Source organism: Mixophyes fleayi, chromosome 8, assembly GCF_038048845.1.
Source record: "Mixophyes fleayi isolate aMixFle1 chromosome 8, aMixFle1.hap1, whole genome shotgun sequence".
Classification (NCBI taxonomy): domain Eukaryota; kingdom Metazoa; phylum Chordata; class Amphibia; order Anura; family Limnodynastidae; genus Mixophyes; species Mixophyes fleayi.
Window position 1 is genome coordinate 44,094,033 of NC_134409.1, and position 18,929 is coordinate 44,112,961.

The 18,929-nt window shown below is 41.3% G+C and overlaps 1 protein-coding gene across 5 annotated transcripts in view; it reads right to left on the minus strand.

Annotated features, from left to right (window-relative positions):
- The window catches only part of SUCO (SUN domain containing ossification factor), an 82,086-nt gene that overhangs the window by 14,594 nt on the left and 48,563 nt on the right, over positions 1–18,929 (minus strand). For 4 of the 5 annotated variants that reach the window (XM_075182448.1, XM_075182447.1, XM_075182450.1 and 1 more), the window contains 6 exons: positions 17,372–17,437; positions 15,411–15,491; positions 13,755–13,848; positions 11,738–12,853; positions 10,423–10,510; positions 1,718–1,822 (listed from right to left, as the gene is read on the minus strand). In XM_075182448.1, the coding sequence (XP_075038549.1) occupies positions 1,718–1,822; positions 10,423–10,510; positions 11,738–12,853; positions 13,755–13,848; positions 15,411–15,491; positions 17,372–17,437 (1,550 nt within the window). The remainder of the gene's footprint in view (positions 1–1,717; positions 1,823–10,422; positions 10,511–11,737; positions 12,854–13,754; positions 13,849–15,410; positions 15,492–17,371; positions 17,438–18,929) is intronic. The other variant, XM_075182449.1, reaches the window with a different exon arrangement.

An 18,929-nucleotide genomic window follows, 5' to 3' on the forward strand; every position in this document is an offset into this window, starting at 1 on the left:
TGGCCAGCCAGCCCCTTTTATGGGAATTGTATAAAATAAAGAGTCAGTTTTTCAACAAGACAAGGTTCTATATACATATATACACAAGGCCCTGACCATAAAACAGGGAAGCCGAGGAGGAAGGCCTTGATGAAGACGCCAGCTGCTTAAAAGCCGGGACCACAATATTTTGATTTACGTGGAATCCCGGTACCACTTTCGGTTACAAAAGAAGGAACAGTCTGAAGGACTGCCCTATCCTCATGAAACACAAGGTAAGGGACCCTGCAAGACAAAGCTCCAAGCTCCGACACCCGGCGAGCCGACGCTATAGCCAACAGGAATACCACTTTCCACGTCAATAGACGAAGTTCCGTAGAACAGAGGTTCAAAAGGAGAATTTTGCAGGACATCAAGAACAAAATTGAGATCCCTGGGAGCCAAAGGCGGAACAAAATGAGGTTGAACATTTAACACCCCCTGAAGAAAATACCTAAAATCTGGCAAAGTAGCCATACGACGAAGAAAACAGAAAGAGCAGAGACTTGAACCTTCAGGGAATCAAGTCAAAGCCCAGTTTCCAGACCATCCTACAGCCAGGAAACGAGACATTCGGAAGGATATCAGATTTCAAGATCGACGCTCACACCACCCAATATAACACACCAAACCCTGTGATATATGTGAGCAGAAACAGTTTTCCTTGCCCACATTAGAGAAACCACTACCCTGAAGGAAAACCCCTTGGCCTGCCAAGAACGCTTCAACAGCCATGCCGTTAAAGCCTGCCGAAGCAAGTCCTGATGATAAATCGGACCCTGCCTGGGCCAGTTTGGTGCCACAAGAATCACGGGAATACTTCCCATATTTATGCATCTGAGCAAGCGCTGAATCATTGAAATCTGTGGGAAGAGGAACCCCAAACGAAACGCCCATCTCATGATCATGACATCTATTGCAACTGCCAATGGATCCCTGGTTCTTGCGCAAAATCTGGATACCTTGCAATTGTGCCGAAACACCATTAGATCCAGATCCAAAAGGCCCCATCTCTGGAACAGTTCCTGAAAGACCTTAGGATATAGGGACCATTCTCCCGTGAGAATTGCATGCCTGCCAAGATTATCCGTTTCCCAATTATCCACTCCGGGAATGAATACTGCCAAGATCGCTGGGACAAAGGCCTCTGCCCAGGACAAGATCCAAGTCGCTACTAGCATGGCGCTTACACTTTTTGTTCCTCCCTGATGGCTTATGTATGCCACAATTGTCAGACTGTAGATGAATCGGTTTCCTTGGAGGAGGGCTTGAGCCCCCCCGTAGAGCTAGATAAATGCCCTTCAGTTCTAGGACATTGATAGAAAGTGATGCCTCCCTGCTGGACCAAAGTCCCGGAGGTAACCCACACAAACACGGGGAGAACATACACACAGATAATGCCATGGTCAGGAATCGAACTCATGACCCCCAGTGCTATGAGGTAGAAGTACTAACCACCGTGCTGCCCTTTAATGTTTTTGCTGATCAGTAGATTATTACATATATACATATATACATACATACATATACACACACATGTTTTATGTTGTATTTATGTACATTGCTATACATGCACCTTATGGTTACGGTGAAGGCTCCATAAATCACATATTTGAGTTTATATGTTGGCTATAAAGTGTGGTGGTATCTTTTAAAAAAACAGTTATTAAAGCTTTTACAATAAATATTTCATATTTACCTCCCGTTTTAGTTCAGTGACTGTTGCAGACAGATTGGAAACTAAGAGGGTCATATTGAGGAGTTGGGCTTGCAGCAGATGAATGGATTCAGTCTGACGTTGATCCTGGTAAAACAGGTATCGGTAGACTTATTGCATACTTCAGATTGACTCTTTAACATAATGAACAACATCTACATCTAACCCAAGAAACAGATTCTTTAAAACATTGGGCAATTTGGGAAAGTTCCAAAACGTATTGGACATTGGCTCAAACATAATAAACACAATATTTAACATGTGTTAACATACATTCTAAGAAAAAAAAACTGTCCATTAAAAAATAGAAGCTAAGCGGGTTCACAAGTCATGCTAGAATTTTAAATTAAACAAAACAGCCTAAAATTAAAGTAAAAAAAAAAAAACATTAAAAATATTATGCATGTCAAAATTTGATGATGCCTTAACTTCCCACCCTGCACCAACCCTCCCCCCGCAGCAGCATTTTTTTTTCCTGACAAAAATAAGATACTCTCCATATATTCCTGAAATTCTCGCCAGAACACTCAAGTTCATATGTGTACTCGTGTCTAGGACTTACCACCAATTATTTTCCATGGATACGCCCTTGTATATGGCTAATGTAAAGGTGGGATATTTGTCAATAGTCCCAATGCATTGAAAAGTAGAAACGCAACAAATTAAAATGATAATGTAACCCGGCGGTTCCCAAAGGGGTGCCGCGGAGCCGTCACTGGGGTGCCGCGGGCCAGACATGGAAAAAAAAAAAAAGAACACATAAACTTACCAATCCGCCGGGCGCCGGGACCCATCAGTCTCCTCTCCCCGCAGCAGCTGTCACTGAATATCGACGTCAGTGGGGAGAGGAGGCTGCTGGGTCCCGGCGTGAGAGGGGCAGTGGAGGGGGGACACAGCGTGAGAGGGGCAGTGGAGGGGGGACACAGCGTGAGAGGGGCAGTGGAGGGGGGACACAGCGTGAGTGGAGGGGGGACACAGCGTGAGAGGGGCAGTGGAGGGGGGACAGCGTGACAGAGGGGGCAGTATGAGAGAGGGCAGTGTGTCTGGATGCAAATACTTATTACAATTTTTTGACCCAACTACTTCTAAAACAGGACTGCTCAATAATTATTTTGGAGGAGTGCCTTGAAAAAATTTGGAGACTCTAAGGGTGCCGCGAACTGCAAAAGATTGGGAACCACTGATGTAACCTATTTTTTAAACAAAATAATTACATTGCTTTTAATATCATTCTCTAGTTGGCTTCTGAATCAAAAGTTGTATAAAAACGTTTCTTTGTGAATGCTTCAGATTAAGACGTTAATATAGTCATATCTCAAGTGTTCATTTGTCATCAGAATATTACTTCGTATGTTCACAGCACACTAATCTATCTACATGTGGGACAGAGTAAAATAGATTAATTTAACCTGTTCATGATTATAGACATACTCAAAACAGGACCTGTTGTGAACTGGAATAAAAGAAACTTATGGGACACATATACCCAGTTATAATCACTACACTTTAATTAGCAGATACACTTTGGGATTCCACGGGTTCCTTTAACAAGCATGCTACGAATAATCATCTTTCATACTATTATCAGGTGTAGTCAGGAGTTTCTTGTACTACACAAAGTCTGTCCAAGTCTCATCTAGGTCATTTTAGTTTCTGGTCTAAGAACTGGAGACATGGGGAAAATTTCTATCTATATGATGAAGAACACACTGAAAACACACAGTGACTAATACCAATTATGTTGTTTATAAGGGTCAAGACACAAAAGGTCATTTGACACCAAAACAAAAAAATAATTAGTCAAGGGTGCACAGGTATTTTGTTTCAGTTTTGTTACCCACTTAAAATTCCACTGTCAAAACTTGTAGACACTTTTTTTTTTTAATCAGAGCAAACACCAGTGGAACGTCAGCCTGGTCTCCATGACTAATTGGGGCAACAAAACACTTTGGCCCAAAAAAAACCTGAATGATGGAAATTCTGTACTGTAACAATTTGCAGTGTACATGTAACTTCCTACGTTAAGGGTCAATTGTGTGACTGTTAAAATGACACTACGGAGCTCTGTGTTAAACTTTTGCACACATTGAAGCCTCAGGAAAAACTTCAAAACTTCTAGATAGCATATACATGGCTGTGGTTATTAATAGGCGTTTACGCTATCTGTAATATGCAGGTATAAGATGAGAACAGACGTTGGTTTCCTATGGCTGATAGATGCTGGACCCAGAAGGCATTATTATACCCTTAGTGGAAATTTCTTATTACAAGGTTTTTTTTATTAGTTCAAGAAACGTTACCAATGAATGCATTTAGGTGTATCGCATGATCCTTTATTTCCCTCTCTCGCTAAACCATTACAATGGTGGTTGTGAACATATATTTTAACAATATGCTATGCTGTATGTTAAAGCAGAAAATCCAAACAGAAAAGTAGATATGCTTTGCTTTTGGTTTTTTAACAAAAATCACTGTAGCAGGTTTTAGAAAGTTTGGCAATTAACTTCTCTCTTTCATCCAGTCTGGGTGACACTGCTACCATGGGTTGTGGAGGGGAGCACAGGAGTTGGCACCTAGCTAGTTAACTTTAGGAACTGCTGACAGACCCCTCCCCTCTACAATCCCCCTGTCACATCCCAGTTTTTTCTAGGTGCCCAAGGAGTTGGGCTGCTATTTTTTCATGTTATTATACTTTATTTAAATGTAATTTATTTTTCCTTATTTAAACGGCAAAAATTTTTTTTAGGACTTTTATTTTGAAGCAGACCTGGGAGTGTGTTCTTCCATAGAGAGCACACTCCCAGAACCGCAGCACGGACACTGGTCTGTCAGATGAGAGCCGAGGGCTCTCACTGGCAGAGTTTATGGTGTCCGAATCAGAGTGACAAGCGGTCTCTCCAGACTGCTGTCACTCTCACAGCCTCCCTGATAACCGGCGCTGCCACGGCAGGCATAGAGCGCTGGTTATCGGATCATCAGCCGTGCGCCGTTTTGTTTTTTTTTTACAACAGAGCCCGGGCAGTCAGAGAAGAAGGAAGAAGGGGTAGACCAAGATCCCCCCTCAGAAATAGGAGGGGGAGATCAGGGTCCCACCGCTGCAGATGACCTCAAGCTTTTTAGAGGTCTCTATTACTCTGCTGAATATAAATTTTTTTATTTAAAACAAATAAAAAGAGGAGAGAAGAAAATCGAAAGAGGGGAAGCTAAAGCTACATAGAGCTCCCCTGCTCTTCAGAACACTTTGCACATTCCGGTCTTCTGGCGCCAAAAGAAGCCCGGGAAGAGAGACATCTCGGTGGGAGAAGGCACCAGGACACTGCTGTGGGACTCCTCTCCTATATTTGGCCCTTTTGGCTAAGTATTTCTGTTTTTATTAAGCACTTATACTGTATTTATTTGCTGACAAGTGGGGCTAGTAGGGGTAATACTGTACTCTTTACTTGCCAAAATCAGTGTTTATTTAAAGGTACTAGTGCAATTTTTATGGTAGATTAGTTGATTACTTGTTCTTTTCTCTGTCTCTCTCTAGTCTGGTGTGCTTGGCGATTCTTTCCTTTATAAAATGTCAGATAAAGGGAAAGGTCCTATGGGAAAATATTTTACATGTTCTAGATGTAAGGTTAAATTACCCTGTGGCCAGAAGGACCCGTTGACGCTTTGCTCCGATTGCGAAGGTAGACCCCCCTCTACGCAAACTCAGCAGATTTTAGCCCCTCTGTCGGAGGAACCGGCCTGGGTAGCTTCACAGTCGGTTTCCTCTTTAGCCCAGCTTCGCACTAAATCTACTCAGTTACTGACAAGCTCGGCAGCTCTTCCTTCTGTATTGGATAACGCAGTTAAGGCTTTGGAGGTCCCTGCTGCGGCTGCTTCTACTTGGAAGGCTATAGCAGGCCCTTCTTTGATGACGGATCAGGTCCCTGTCTCGGCAGAACCGGCATGGTCCTCATCATTAAGGGTTTAGACAGGCTAAACCAGTTACTGGAATCCCCAGATTTGGGCCCTTCTAAAAGAAAGCAGTTTAGATCCTCTAATCCTCTCCTGTCCCCCTCGGATTCTGAGGATTTTTCTGAAGGGGAAACAAATTTGGATCCTGACCAGGTTCAGGTATCTGATCAGGAAGAAACCGCCAGATATCAGGGCATTGATGATTTGGTATTACGGTGAGGCAGGCCTTGGACCTCCCAGAGGCAGAGAATCCTAGTGCTATAGAGAGAAGTCTCTTTAAGAAAGCCAGAAGAAAGGTTATTCGTTTTGAGAATTGAGAGATATTGCTGAGGGAGCTTGGAAGCAAACTGATAAAAAGTTTTCCATTCCTAAAAGATTCTCCTCCTTATATCCATTACAAGAAGGATCTAGCTTGCTGGGAAGGAATCCCTAAGGTGGATACCCCTGTAGCCCGTTTAGCCCGCCACACTTCCCTGCCGGTCCCGGACACTGCAGCTCTGCAGGACCCCACTGACCGCAGAATTGAATCTCAGCTGAAGTCTATATTTGTAGCAGCGGGTTCTTCCTTCAGACCCACATTTGCTTCGGCTTGGGTCGCTAGAGCCATGGAAGTATGGACAGAGCAGCTGGCTGAGGACTTGCAGAATTCAGAATTGCTTCCCCTGGCTTTACATTTGAAAGAGGCATCTGGGTATCTTTATGAGGCAGCTCAGAACGCAGCATCTGTTTCTTCCTCTATTCAGGCTTCGGCAATTTCAGCAAGAAGAACCTTATGGCTGAAATCCTGGGATGTGGATTCGGAATCTAAAAAATCCCTTGAAACCATTCCTTTTTCAGCATCAGGTTTGTTCAGGCTGGAAATAGACAGTATCATTTCTCAGGCAACGGGTGGTAAAAGCACATTTTTGCCAGTGAGCACAGGCATAGCCCGTCCCCTGCGTTTCAGCTCCTTTAGGCAGTCCTTTTGGGGGACCTCCTTTCTTAGGGGCCAGTCATCCAGGGGCAGACAACCAAATTCTAGAGGCTTCTCAGTCAGAGGTAGGTCCTCTTTCTCCGCTAGATGCCAGGCCGCCAAGGTTCAGGAGAAGCCTGCATCCTGACTGCCATTCTACTCGCCAGGTATGTAGCGATAGTGAGGGGATGTCTGTTCAAGAACAGTGGACAGCGTCCTCTCAGGAACCTTGGATTCGGGGCATTATAACAAGGAGGTACATGATAGATCTTTTGGGTCCTGTTCCACATCGTTTCTTTGTAACCCTGCTACCCCGAGATCCACAAAGACGACAAGCGATACAGATTTGTGTTGCTTCTCTTTCAGCAAGAGTTAAGGGTCCCAGAAAACCAGAAAAGGAAAGGTTTTTACTCAAATCTTTTTCTTGTCAGGAAGTCGGACGGTTTCTTTCGACACATCTTAAATCTAAAGAACCTAAATGTGCACTTAAAAGTGGACAAATTTCGGATGGAGTCCCTGAGGTCAGTAATAAACGGCTTGGAAAGGAATCAGTTTATGGCTTCTATAGACATAAAAGACAGATACCTCCATGTTCCTATCTGGAGTGGTCATCAGTCTCTCCTGAGATGCACTGTGAGGGCCTCTCACTATCAGTTTCGGGCTCTTTCTTTCGGCCTCTCCACGGCTCCAAGGGTTTTCACAAAGATCATGCCGGTAATGGCAGCTTGTTTTCATTCAAGGGGCGTTCAGGATGTGCCTTATTTAGACTATCTTCTCATAAAATCCTCCTCAGAGGTTCGCTTACAACAGCACTTGTCCCTCACCATGTTTCCTCGAGAGACATGGGTGGTTAATAAACAATGAAATCCCAGATGGTTCCGCGGCAATGCATGATCTTCTTAGGAATCATCATGGACACCAAACAACAGAAGGAGTTTTTGCCAGAAGAGAAAATCAGGTCGGTTCAGAGGATAACATCTCAGGTCTTGTCCTCTCCCAGTCCTTCAATTCACTTGTGCATGCGTCTCCTAGGAAAGATGGTGGCCTCCTTCGAGACGATCCCTTTCGGTCGTGCTCATTCCCGGTGCTTTCAGTGGGACTTTTTGACAAAGTGGTCGGAACCCCACCTACATTTGGATCACCAGAGGATCTCCCCGTCTCTGGATGCGAGAAATTCGCTTCAGTGGTGACCGATTCCGGATCACCTGTCAGTGGGCAGGTCTTTTGCTCCATGGTCATGGATCATAGTCACCACAGATGCCAGGCTGAAAGGTTGGGGAGCCGTAGTCCGTCTCCAGGTCCAGGTCTTTGGTCAGTCCAGGAGTGTAGCTGCAATGCGGGTATCAGCTCAGATATTCACCTGGGCGGAATAATATGTTCCAGCAATCTCGGCAGTGTTCATTCCAGAGATAAAGAACTGGGAGGCCGATTATCTCAGTCGCCATGCGATGATGTCAGGAGAGTGGTCCCTCCATCCGGAAGTCTTTCAGTCTCTGGTTCAGAGGTGGGGTCTGCCGGATCTAGATCTCATGGCCTCCAGACACAACAGAAAGGTTACCAGGTTTTGCGCAAGGGCAAGAGACCCCTTGGCAGTAGCAGTGGACATCATGACAATGCAATGGGATTTCAGGTTAGGATATCTATTTCCCCCAATTCCCATGATTCCTCGAGTACTCAGACGGGTGAGGCAGGGAGGTCTGCCGGTAATTCTGGTAGCACCTGCATGGCCACGTCGAGTGTGGTACGCGGACATAATCTCTACGGTGGTAGGGCGAGAACATCGTCTTCCGCTACGAGACGACCTTCTCCTTCAGGGTCCAATTCATCACCAGGATTTACCTCGGCTGAATTTAACTGCATGGCTGTTGAAGCCAGGCTCTGGAGAGCTAGGGGTTTCTCCCCCAGTGTAGTGAACACACTGCTGCGAGCTCGTAAGCCGGTTTCGGCTCGCATCTATCATCGCATTTGGCGAGCCTATATCAGATGGTGTGAAGATAGGTCTGGTCATACGTCTTCCTTTTGTCTTTCCCGATTACTGGCTTTTCTTCAGGATGGTCTGGAGGCAGGTCTCCGCTTAGGTTCCTTAAGGGTACAGGTATCAGCACTTTCAATTTTCTTTCACCTGAAGTTAGCGGATTTGCCAGACATCATGATGTTTCTTCAGGGAGTTTTACATATCCAGCCTCCTTACATTCCGCCTACAGCACCATGGGATCTTAACCTGGTGCTTGAGATGCTTACAGGGCCTCCTTTTGAACCATTACTTGCGGCAGATTTTAGGTCTCTGACCTGGAAAGTGGTAATTCTTTTAGCTATTGCATCTGCACGCAGAGTTTCAAAGTTTGGAGCTCTGTCCTATCAAGAACCATAGTTTGTGTTCCACGAGGACAGAGCGGTATTAAGAACTGTGGTTCCGGTCTTTAGGACGGCTTCTCATTCTGATCAGCAGTATATGGAGAAATTAGATGTGGTTAGGGCTCTCCGTATTTAAGTTCTCCCGTTTGTCCTTTTTGATTCTCATAAAAGAGGCTGGCCAGCCTCTAAACAGTCAATTGCAAGATGGATTAGGGCAACTATTAAGGCTTACATCAGGGCTAACCGTTCTGTGCCAGAGAGGTTTACGACCCATTCCACCAGGTCGGTAGGGGCGTCTTGGGCAGTGAGAAATGGGGCTTCTGCAGACCAGCTTTGCAGAGCAGCCACCTGGATCCACTGTCCATACCTTTACTTCTATCAGTTTAATGCGTTTGTATCCACGGATCAAAATTTTGCTCGTAGTGCTCTACGGGCCGGGCTTTCAGAGTGGTCCCACCCTTAGGGGGCTGCTTTAGAACGTCCCCATGGTAGCAGTGTCCCCCAGACTGGATGAAAGAGAAGAGGATTTTCGTAATTCCGTTAAATCCGTTTCTCCGATTCAGTCTGGGGGACACTGCGATCCCTCCCTTCTGCTTTTCTTCTGTGTGCTCTTAGTTGATTAGCCTTTTCTCCTTTGGGCTTTTTAATTAACTGGGAGGTGACAGGGGGACTGTAGAGGGGAGGAGTCTGTCAGCAGTTCCTAAACTTAAATAGCTAGGTGCCAACTCCTGTGCTCCCCTCCGCAACACATGGTAGCAGTGTCCCCCCAGACGGAATCAGAGAAACGGATTTAACGCAAGTACAAAAATCCTCTTTTTTTGTGTCTTCAGATCACAATTAATGATTGATAATTCTTCAGATTTCACAGTGTCATGGACTACAATGGCAACAACAGTCACATGGTACATGGTTAGTGCGCAGAGAGGCTTTGGCACACCCCCCCTGACCTCTTCTTCACTGTGATATGCTGACAGCCTGAGAATTTCTGTCTGGCACCTAGACAATGTGTTTTGTGTCGTCACTGTACACGGTCACATCAAACCCCCTCTGCCGTAACATGACACGCTGGGAGTTATGACTTTCTGGCAGCCACACTTGTTTACCCTACAGAGAGGCATGAAAAATTAGATAATGATCTGTAGAAGGATAGCCAAGAACAAGGACTATCAAATGTAAGTTTAAAAAGTCTACTTCACTTCCAATTTAAAGAAAAAAATAAGCTAGGTGGGTTTGCCGCTTTAACAAAATATCGTAAGGGGAGTCGCCATTTTTCAGTAGATGCAACATTATTATTGTTAGGAAATGGTTCTGTCGTGGCAATTACAAAAAGTTAAAAGGTTAAATTCACAAAATACACTTTTCCTTTTAGTCAGGCAGCTTTGAACACAAATCAATTATAAAAGTTCAAACAAATTGTTTAGGAGAAAGCCATTACCTGTTCTTCTGCTATCCTTGAAGTGTTTTGAAGTTTTAATATAGTCTTGTTAAAAGCTCTCTGCATTTCTTCCATTTGTTTTCGGTACCTTAAAGACAAAATTTTAGGGCAGATTCACATAAAAAGAACTTAGCAGTTAAAATTGATATTTAAATAATGCTCCAAATAACCTATCAACCACAACATTAAAACCACCTGCAGCAGATCCTTGAAGCCCTGTAAGTTGTGAGGTTGGTCCTCCATGGCTCGGACTTGTTTTTCCAGCACATCCCACCGATGCTCGATCGGATTGAGATCTGGAAAATTTGGAGGCCAAGCCAACACCTTGAAATTGTCATGTTCCTCAAACCACCTGCCTATATTGTGTATGTCCCCTTTGTGCCGCCAAAACAGCTCTGACCCTTCGAGGCATAGACTCCATAAGACCTCTGTATTTATATAGACACACATCTTTGGTGTGAGTTATTTAAAATAATTATTTTTTTTGCTAATAGTGTAATGCTTATTTTTATCTATTGAAATGCATGTAATCTCATTACAGTCACTGACCTGTACTAGTGCAAAAAGTTTTAAGAAAGTCTTCTCTCTAAATTGCGCTACCACTCCACTCTGAAGCTTATTTTTCAATTTTACATAGAAAAGTCAAAGTGGATATCAGGAAATAACCATAAATGAATGAGACAATTGCAACTATGGTCTGTCTTAATTACCCAGAGGGGTCCACGTGCTTGTCATCTCCCACATTGATTATTGCCATCTCCTTCTCTCTAGTCACGTCTGCCACCCCTTCAATTTGGACAAATCTTCCTCTCCCTCTGTGCCGCTCTTCATTTGCTCCCCATTCCCTCCAGTATGCAATTAAAGCAGTTTACCCTCACCTATAAAGCACTCTAACTCCTCTCCCTCTACCTTATCAAGAAATAATCCCCTACTCCCTCACTCCATTCTGTCAATGGCATTCACCGTCTCGCACTCGTCTTTCTGATCTGATGGGTGATTAGTATTCTTTAGCAATTCCATTATTCCACTATGGCTTTGCAGTCACTGACGCACACTCTCGTATTAAATAGTTTTCCTAAATAATAAGGGACATTTTTTAAAAGCACATGAAGCAGGACAGGGCGACCAGCAATGCAATTTTAATGGAATCAGTGCAGCCCCAGTGGATGCATCTTTATATGGTCTTTATAGTACTGGTTGGATACCTCTGCATACATATATGGCACCTACCAAACAAGATGGTATAAAGGACAATAAAAGTGTTATTGCTGTTACCTCTTTAAATAAATACAAGGTAGTGCGTAAAAAAACGTACCTCTGACTAAGCTCTTCCAGATAGCGACCACTTAGAGACATGTTAACTTCTAGGGCTTTAATGCGATTATTAAGACGCATAAAAACAGACTCCTTTTGGTTAGAACCATGTACTTGATTTCCATTTGTATATCCAAGATCTGTAGAATTTTGTAGTTCAGCATAGAAATCAGTAGGAGTTCTGGCCGTGTTACTGGCAAGCAAAACATCTTCTATAACTTGGTCTTCTTCCTTTTTGTCCACTGTAGGTGGGTTCTCAACAGCTTGTGTCATCACAGGCTTTAGGGTTTCTTTAGCTTCTAATTCACCCTCCACAGGAGGAGTGGTGGTTTCCTGAACTTGTAGAGTCTCGGTGGCTTGAATAACATCAGTGTAGTCAACACGTTCTTTGATAGTGCTATCTAGGACATCTGTCAAAATATTTTTTTCCAAGTTTACAGTTGGCTTATCATAAATCAGACTCTCGCTGGATTTCAACTCCTTTGTTTCTTCCTGTATGACATCTGGTGAAAACAAGCTAAGAGCAGGGATTGTCTCCATTTTGGTGGCCTCTGGAAGAGACATAGTTGATGAAAGTGTTTCACTTGCTGTTGCATGTGCAGGAAGAGACTGAGAAATGGCCTGTGTCTGACTAGGTTCCAGGCTGATTGACTGTATACCAGTTTGTAAAGTATCTCCTGGAATTACCAAAATAAAGTCTGTTGTGTCCTTCTCTACAATTTTACTCTCGGACGATTCTATCAACATCTCAGTAACAGTTGGCATTATTAAAGTTTGCTGAGGGGATTCAGTGTCATTTTCTTCCCTTTGCTTGTACTCTGCTGTTTTACCATGCTGCCTGTGAATGGCCACAATAGCTGAACACCATTTATAAAGATATTCAGAGAAGCTGGATATACAGCAGATGGTTGTGAATTCACCACAGTAAAGTTGGGTCTCAAACTCAAACCATGACACTTTTTCATCTTCCTGGTCATCGTTGCCCAATAGAGTCACCGTTGACTGGCTTGGCTGTTCATCCTCTTCCTCTTGAGCCAATTGAACAATGAGACTTTCTTTTTCAGCATCTGGTTCTGGTATGGGCACTGCAGGAGGAGTCACACTCTCGGGTTCCAACCTTGAAAATACATGACACATTAAACCCACACAACCTATATAATACATTTAGTACACATTCCATCTCTCACTTCGAAAGCAAACTGGAGGTTAACAGAACAATATTTTGACATAAGCAAAATCATCATTAACTTGTTTAAAAATGTATTAATGGTCTTTATTAGATACAAAGCGCACTGAAAGATGTGACATCAACTTGGAGATAAATGACGTAAAACAGTTGTGTGCAGTGAGAAAACCTTAATAGCACAATGCAATGATAGGGCACACTAGCATATAAGAACCTGAATGGGCTAGGGTAAATTTAACAGTTAAGGGGACAATTTATTTTGTACTATCGAATTCACTGTTCATATTTCATAGTAATCGTACAATAGTAAAATACACAGTAAGCAACTATATCTTCAAAATAATATTGACTGCATACTTTGTATATATAAAATTTTAAGTGTCTCATATGAAATTCAATAATTTAAACTCTATTACACTATATATTTTGATTATCCATCCGAGTTTCTAGGTATTGTTACACAGTGTGTTACACTCCAACAAGATTATCTGGAATCTGAACAATACAGATACATTTTTATCAATATAATATATCTGATATGAAGCCACCCATGTCGTTTTGGGGAATGTCACCATTTGTTGAACTTAAATAATTTCACCATTGGGTATCTCTTATTTTTATACCTGGAAAACAAAAAGGTGCACAAAGGATGGCGGCTATTCTTCGTCATACAAAGGGGTTGAAATTATTTCATGCTAATTACATTATACTACTGTGCTTTTCCGCTTCTTTATTACACTGAATAGCATTAGCGCCTATATTTTCTTATTTGGTTTCCACAAATTACATCTTTCTTATAATAAATAAACAAACCATAATAAAGCACACTTACGTAGTTGTAGGAGATGGCGTTTCTTCAATGATGTTTGTTATACCTGCATCTGAAGATTCTGCGGTAACATTTTGGGGTTTACTGCCATTCAAAACTAAAAAAAAAAGAAAATAATCAAACTATTTAGAAATATAATTTATATTGTACATACTCATATTTATACATTAGGATAGTCAGAAGATGTCTGGACACACAAAAATATAAAAAATATAATTAAGTCACTGTGATGTAGAGTGCTTAGCAAAGTCAAGGTGTTGTGCTAGATGCTGAACTAAACTTTATGCTGGCTCTTATAAAGGTCGTTTGGCGACTGTGGTCGGCTAACTATAATCTATGTAGCTCTTACAAACAGGTAAAGTGTTTGTCAACAACCAGAGTTTCATTATTGCATTGTTTGTTCTCAACTCTAAAGTGTTATATATAAATATATAGATTTAATAAATAATATTAAAAGACATCTTACATATAAAACATGTTTCACAAGCTATCTTGCTAGAACATTGAATATGTCAACTGCATATGCACCCTATCAGTTTAGATGTTTTGAGGTGTAAAGAACTCTAAACAGACAAACCACAACAAATAAGAATAACCTGACTGGCTTCTTTAAGAGAAAAGAGCAATTCATAATGCAGGATATAGGAGGGAAAGTCCAGCAACTCATCTTATCAATGTGTGATCTCTGGACTGGAAGCCATGAGACAAGATCTGTTGTGCTTAAGCTACAGTATATTTCTCAAGTCAGTAAGAGATCTTACAACTTGCTTTCCCATTTACCAATTAGAAAACAGGTTTCTAATTTTTTCCTGCTAAAAGTTGTGTTATTACCAAATTGGTACTTTGCATGAATGCATATTTTACTTACTTATATTGTTTAACAGTTACACTACTGAAAGCATTTAACGTAAGGCAGCTGTACATAAGGGGCCTGCTTTAGTTACATGTAAAACACGCCAAAGTGTGTCCATGTTTCTGTGACTGTATTTTGGGCTGCCATCAACAACTCTCAAACTAAGCATCAAGCTTATGGAACGCACTAAGATAGGCTTCCTAAGAAGCAAATCTTAAAAAGATACATGCAAAATCTGATACATCTCTCCTGCGTCTCCTCCATGCCCTTGTATTGAACTTGACACACATGAAAGCACCTGACCACCTCTCCAAACGCAAATTTCAGCTGCTCAAGACATGGGCGCAACTTGTCTACAAGCGCAGTGCAACAAATTTTATGCAAGCCTCATTTTTACTGGACTGACTCTCCATCAGGCCTGTAATCTGTATAGAATATATAGTGTAGGCAGACAAACAGATTTGGCAATGCAACACACAAGCCTGTTTGCAAACCAATCACCAATAAAAGCCCCAATAGCTCCTTTTGTCACACGTTTACTGAACTTTAAGCAGGGCTGGTTTTATTTTGGAGACCAAAGACAACCGCTGAACTCTTACCTGACATTCTGTAGAATTACAACACCCATTAGTATTGTAATGGTAACATAGTTGTTGAGGTTCAAAAGACACCAGTCCATCAGGTAAACTGGAACGTCTGTGGAAAACCCTACTTGGACCTCTCATTTTATAAGATATTCAAATACATTTTCTTCCCTTCATATAAGCTTATTTTAAATGCTTAAATACAAAACGTAAAGCAGCTACCTTTCCCTTCAGTGATTTCTTCCTCAGTATTCGCACCCAGCATGTTAGCTGCAAGATTATTCACCATGCTAAGAATGGCATCTGAAGAGAACGCAGGGAACACAAGCAAATGTTACTTCACTGCACTCGTTCCAATGCTGTCTTTACGGAGGGAAAACAATACTCAATAGAAGTACACCATGTTTTAGGTAATGGCCATTGGTTTATAATGGGTCAATGTTATGCACCAGGTGAACAGTGTGAACTTCTGCTCACATTAGAAATAAAACTTTCGGCTATACATCAACTGTCTGGCACTTTGTATGTTTTCAACATTATAGATCCACAAAGCACATCTCATATTCCCCACATCATTGAGGAATATTAAAAAAATAATGATATACTAAGTGTTAAAGTAGATTAATATTAAACTGTGCTTATGGGAAACACATACCTAGAAGTGCCAATAAACGATTTAAAAGAAATCAGAAAGTGAAGGTCAATTATACAATACTTTAACTTAAGGTTCACAATTATGGAACTTGAACTTTTGAAATGAATTCATTATACATTATTGTACTTCGGAACGTACATGTATAGGTTGACAACTTAGATAGGTAATGAGGTCTGTCAAACTCATGTAAAAAGGGGAGTACCAATAAAGATAAATAGCTAATCAGATGACATTCAGCAGCTTAGCTCATAGCAACAATGAGGGAGCCCAAAACACAGACAGCAGCAGTTGTTTTCAAGACGGTCTCTTACGAGACTGCATAATAAAACATACACAAAAACAAATAAACAGTTTGCAATGAACAAAAAAGGGTCCCCCTTAAAAGGTGTTTCAAAATGTTGATACATTTTATATAAGACAAGAACTAACCGTTGATATCAAATTACAGTAATAAAACATAATAAGTATATAGACATGGGTCTATTTGGAATGCTTGGGACTTTTTGGGGTGTATTCCAGATGTTCAATTCGATCAAAAAATTAACTCCATATTTACACACACGCTGCCCTACAATTTCCTTCCTCACAGTGTCATAACGGGCAGGGGTTAGGCCCTCTACATACCCTCAACCCCCTGCCAGCCTGGAAACCATACAGCTCTATTTCCTGTCATGAAGCTTTATCAACCAATCATGCCAGCTGACAGTAGTTACAACCGATGCTTCTCTTTTCCCTTCATGCTGCTCCGCATCTCCAAAGTGCACCCTTGGTAAGTGGTCACTGTCACTGTGAATAAATACCGCTGCAAACATGGTAGTTCCCTGCTTCCTAAATAAATTGTTTAGCAGAGGTCCTCGCAGTGACTGAGAGAAATCACTAGGGGATCAGAACTGTATGACATTACTAGCAAACAGCATCAATGTATTCTAGAAGGAAAAAAAACCCAAAAAACTCTGAATAGAGGGTTTCCAGATATCTATCTGATCAGCCCACACCTGTAGTTACACATACTGCGCACTATTTAGAGGAGCCTGCAAAACGAAAATACTGTCCATCGGCCCAGATGTTCTCAACATACTGACATTTCAAACTGAGCAATTGTGAAAACTCCACAATAGCTACTGACTGACAAATTCATGACTACATTTATACATGCAAGAATTACATTAAAGTGGACCAGTCACCTCCACATAAAACGATAATGGGTATATTTAAAACAACTAAATTTATTACAAGATTTTGAGTTTAACACAGGAATGAACAACTACTTATTATATCTTCCAAAACACAGTGGCAGAAGAGAAAACTCTTTAGATTAGAAGGCAGGAAAATAAACATAGCTAGAAAGAGTGGGAAAAGATTAAAAACACATAAAAGTAAAAAAATAAATAAATTAAAAAACAGCAAAATAATTAAGCTGTAAAAAACCACTGGATCAGAAGACTGTTAATTCACAGTGAAAAATGCATTTCAAATGTTATAAATATATATTTTTTAATATTGATTTGTGGTATAATATGTCACTCACTGGTAGCAGAGCCAAGCAGGTTTTTAGAAGATTTATCATCTCGTGTATTATAATCCAGTGGATAATCTGAGAATAGAAAATAGACAGATACTTAGAACTTCAAATCACATTTAATTACACTTCAGTTCACACTGAAAGAAAATAGAGTAGATTTTGGTCATGCCCTGTAGTAAGGCTATATGGAATAAGGCCTTTCAATTGATAAGCTCAGTCCTTCGTCACTCGGTCCTCCCCACACCAGAGTTAGCTTTATTGCAATACTATCCCCCTACTCTTCCCAGTTGGGATAGATACGTGACAGGCCAGATATTGATAGCAACCAAATCAGCTATAGCTCAGGTTTGGAAGCAGCCTCTCCCTCCTACCCTGGCCAAGGTGATCTCCAAAATCAATTTCAATTTCGAAATGGAAACCCTGGGTGTCCCATATTCCACGTCAACATCGTCCCCGCTGATTAAGTGGAGAGCCTGGCACAATTATGTGACAGATGGGGAGGGAAATCCATCACGTTCTCTACCCTCGCCCTCTAATGACGCTGGTGAATGAACCTTTTTTTTTTTTTTTTGTGTGTAAGGTAGAAGCCTAATGTATACAACGAATAGTCAGATACATTTGATTTTGATTCTGTATGTTTTCAAGTGCATTGTGTTTGTGTTCCATCCCCTTTATGTACCCTTTCCCCCCTTTTTTTTTTCTTCTGTACCCCTTTTGAAAAACTTTAAAAACCAATAAAAAAAAATATTCGTTAAAGAAAATAGAGTAGTATAGAAACAATGTGGCTAAGCAAATGGCTGCATGCCAGGTCCGGACATGAGAAATGTAGAGGCTGCAAGAAAGGAGCACTATGTTCTATATTTATAGAGAATATGTAGTCCACTGGATGGCAGCAGAGATTTAAATCTGGTATGACAGCCTATGGGGAGATTCAATTAGCCGCAGTAGCATCAAACGATGTGTTACTTGGTAAAAAAAAATATTTTTTTTATTACTTGCTAGCAAAATCTAGCAGATTTTTTCATTACCATAATTGATAGTAACGTGCATATAACTATAGTTGCAAGATGTATGGATCCATATATTATAATAATAATAATAATAATATTATCAATAATAGTCACCCTTAACCCATTCACTGTCAATCACCCCTGCATCGGGCTTACCCCATTACTTTTGGGCTCATCACGTACTAACTTCATTGTCAGTAATGTTTCTGTGAATTACTCACACGAGTACACACAGATTATCCAGTGTTATTTTTCTAGACTTTAGATATTTAGAAAATACCACTGACTTCTTTATAAACCATGACTAGAATGCACAGTAGTTTCTGTAAAGTAGAGCTGTGGCGAAATACATTTTTCATTTAGTTAAACAAAAAAAATAATTTAATGGGCACACAGTAGAATTAAAAAGGGAGATCACCATACATTGCCGAGTAGCTGCAGGGTTCTAGATAAGAACATTAACATTCTTTGCTCTCTCCCCCACAATATGAGATGAGTGCATTGTTAAGATCATGCTGAGAAAGATAATAAAAAATGTGGGGATGGTATACCAT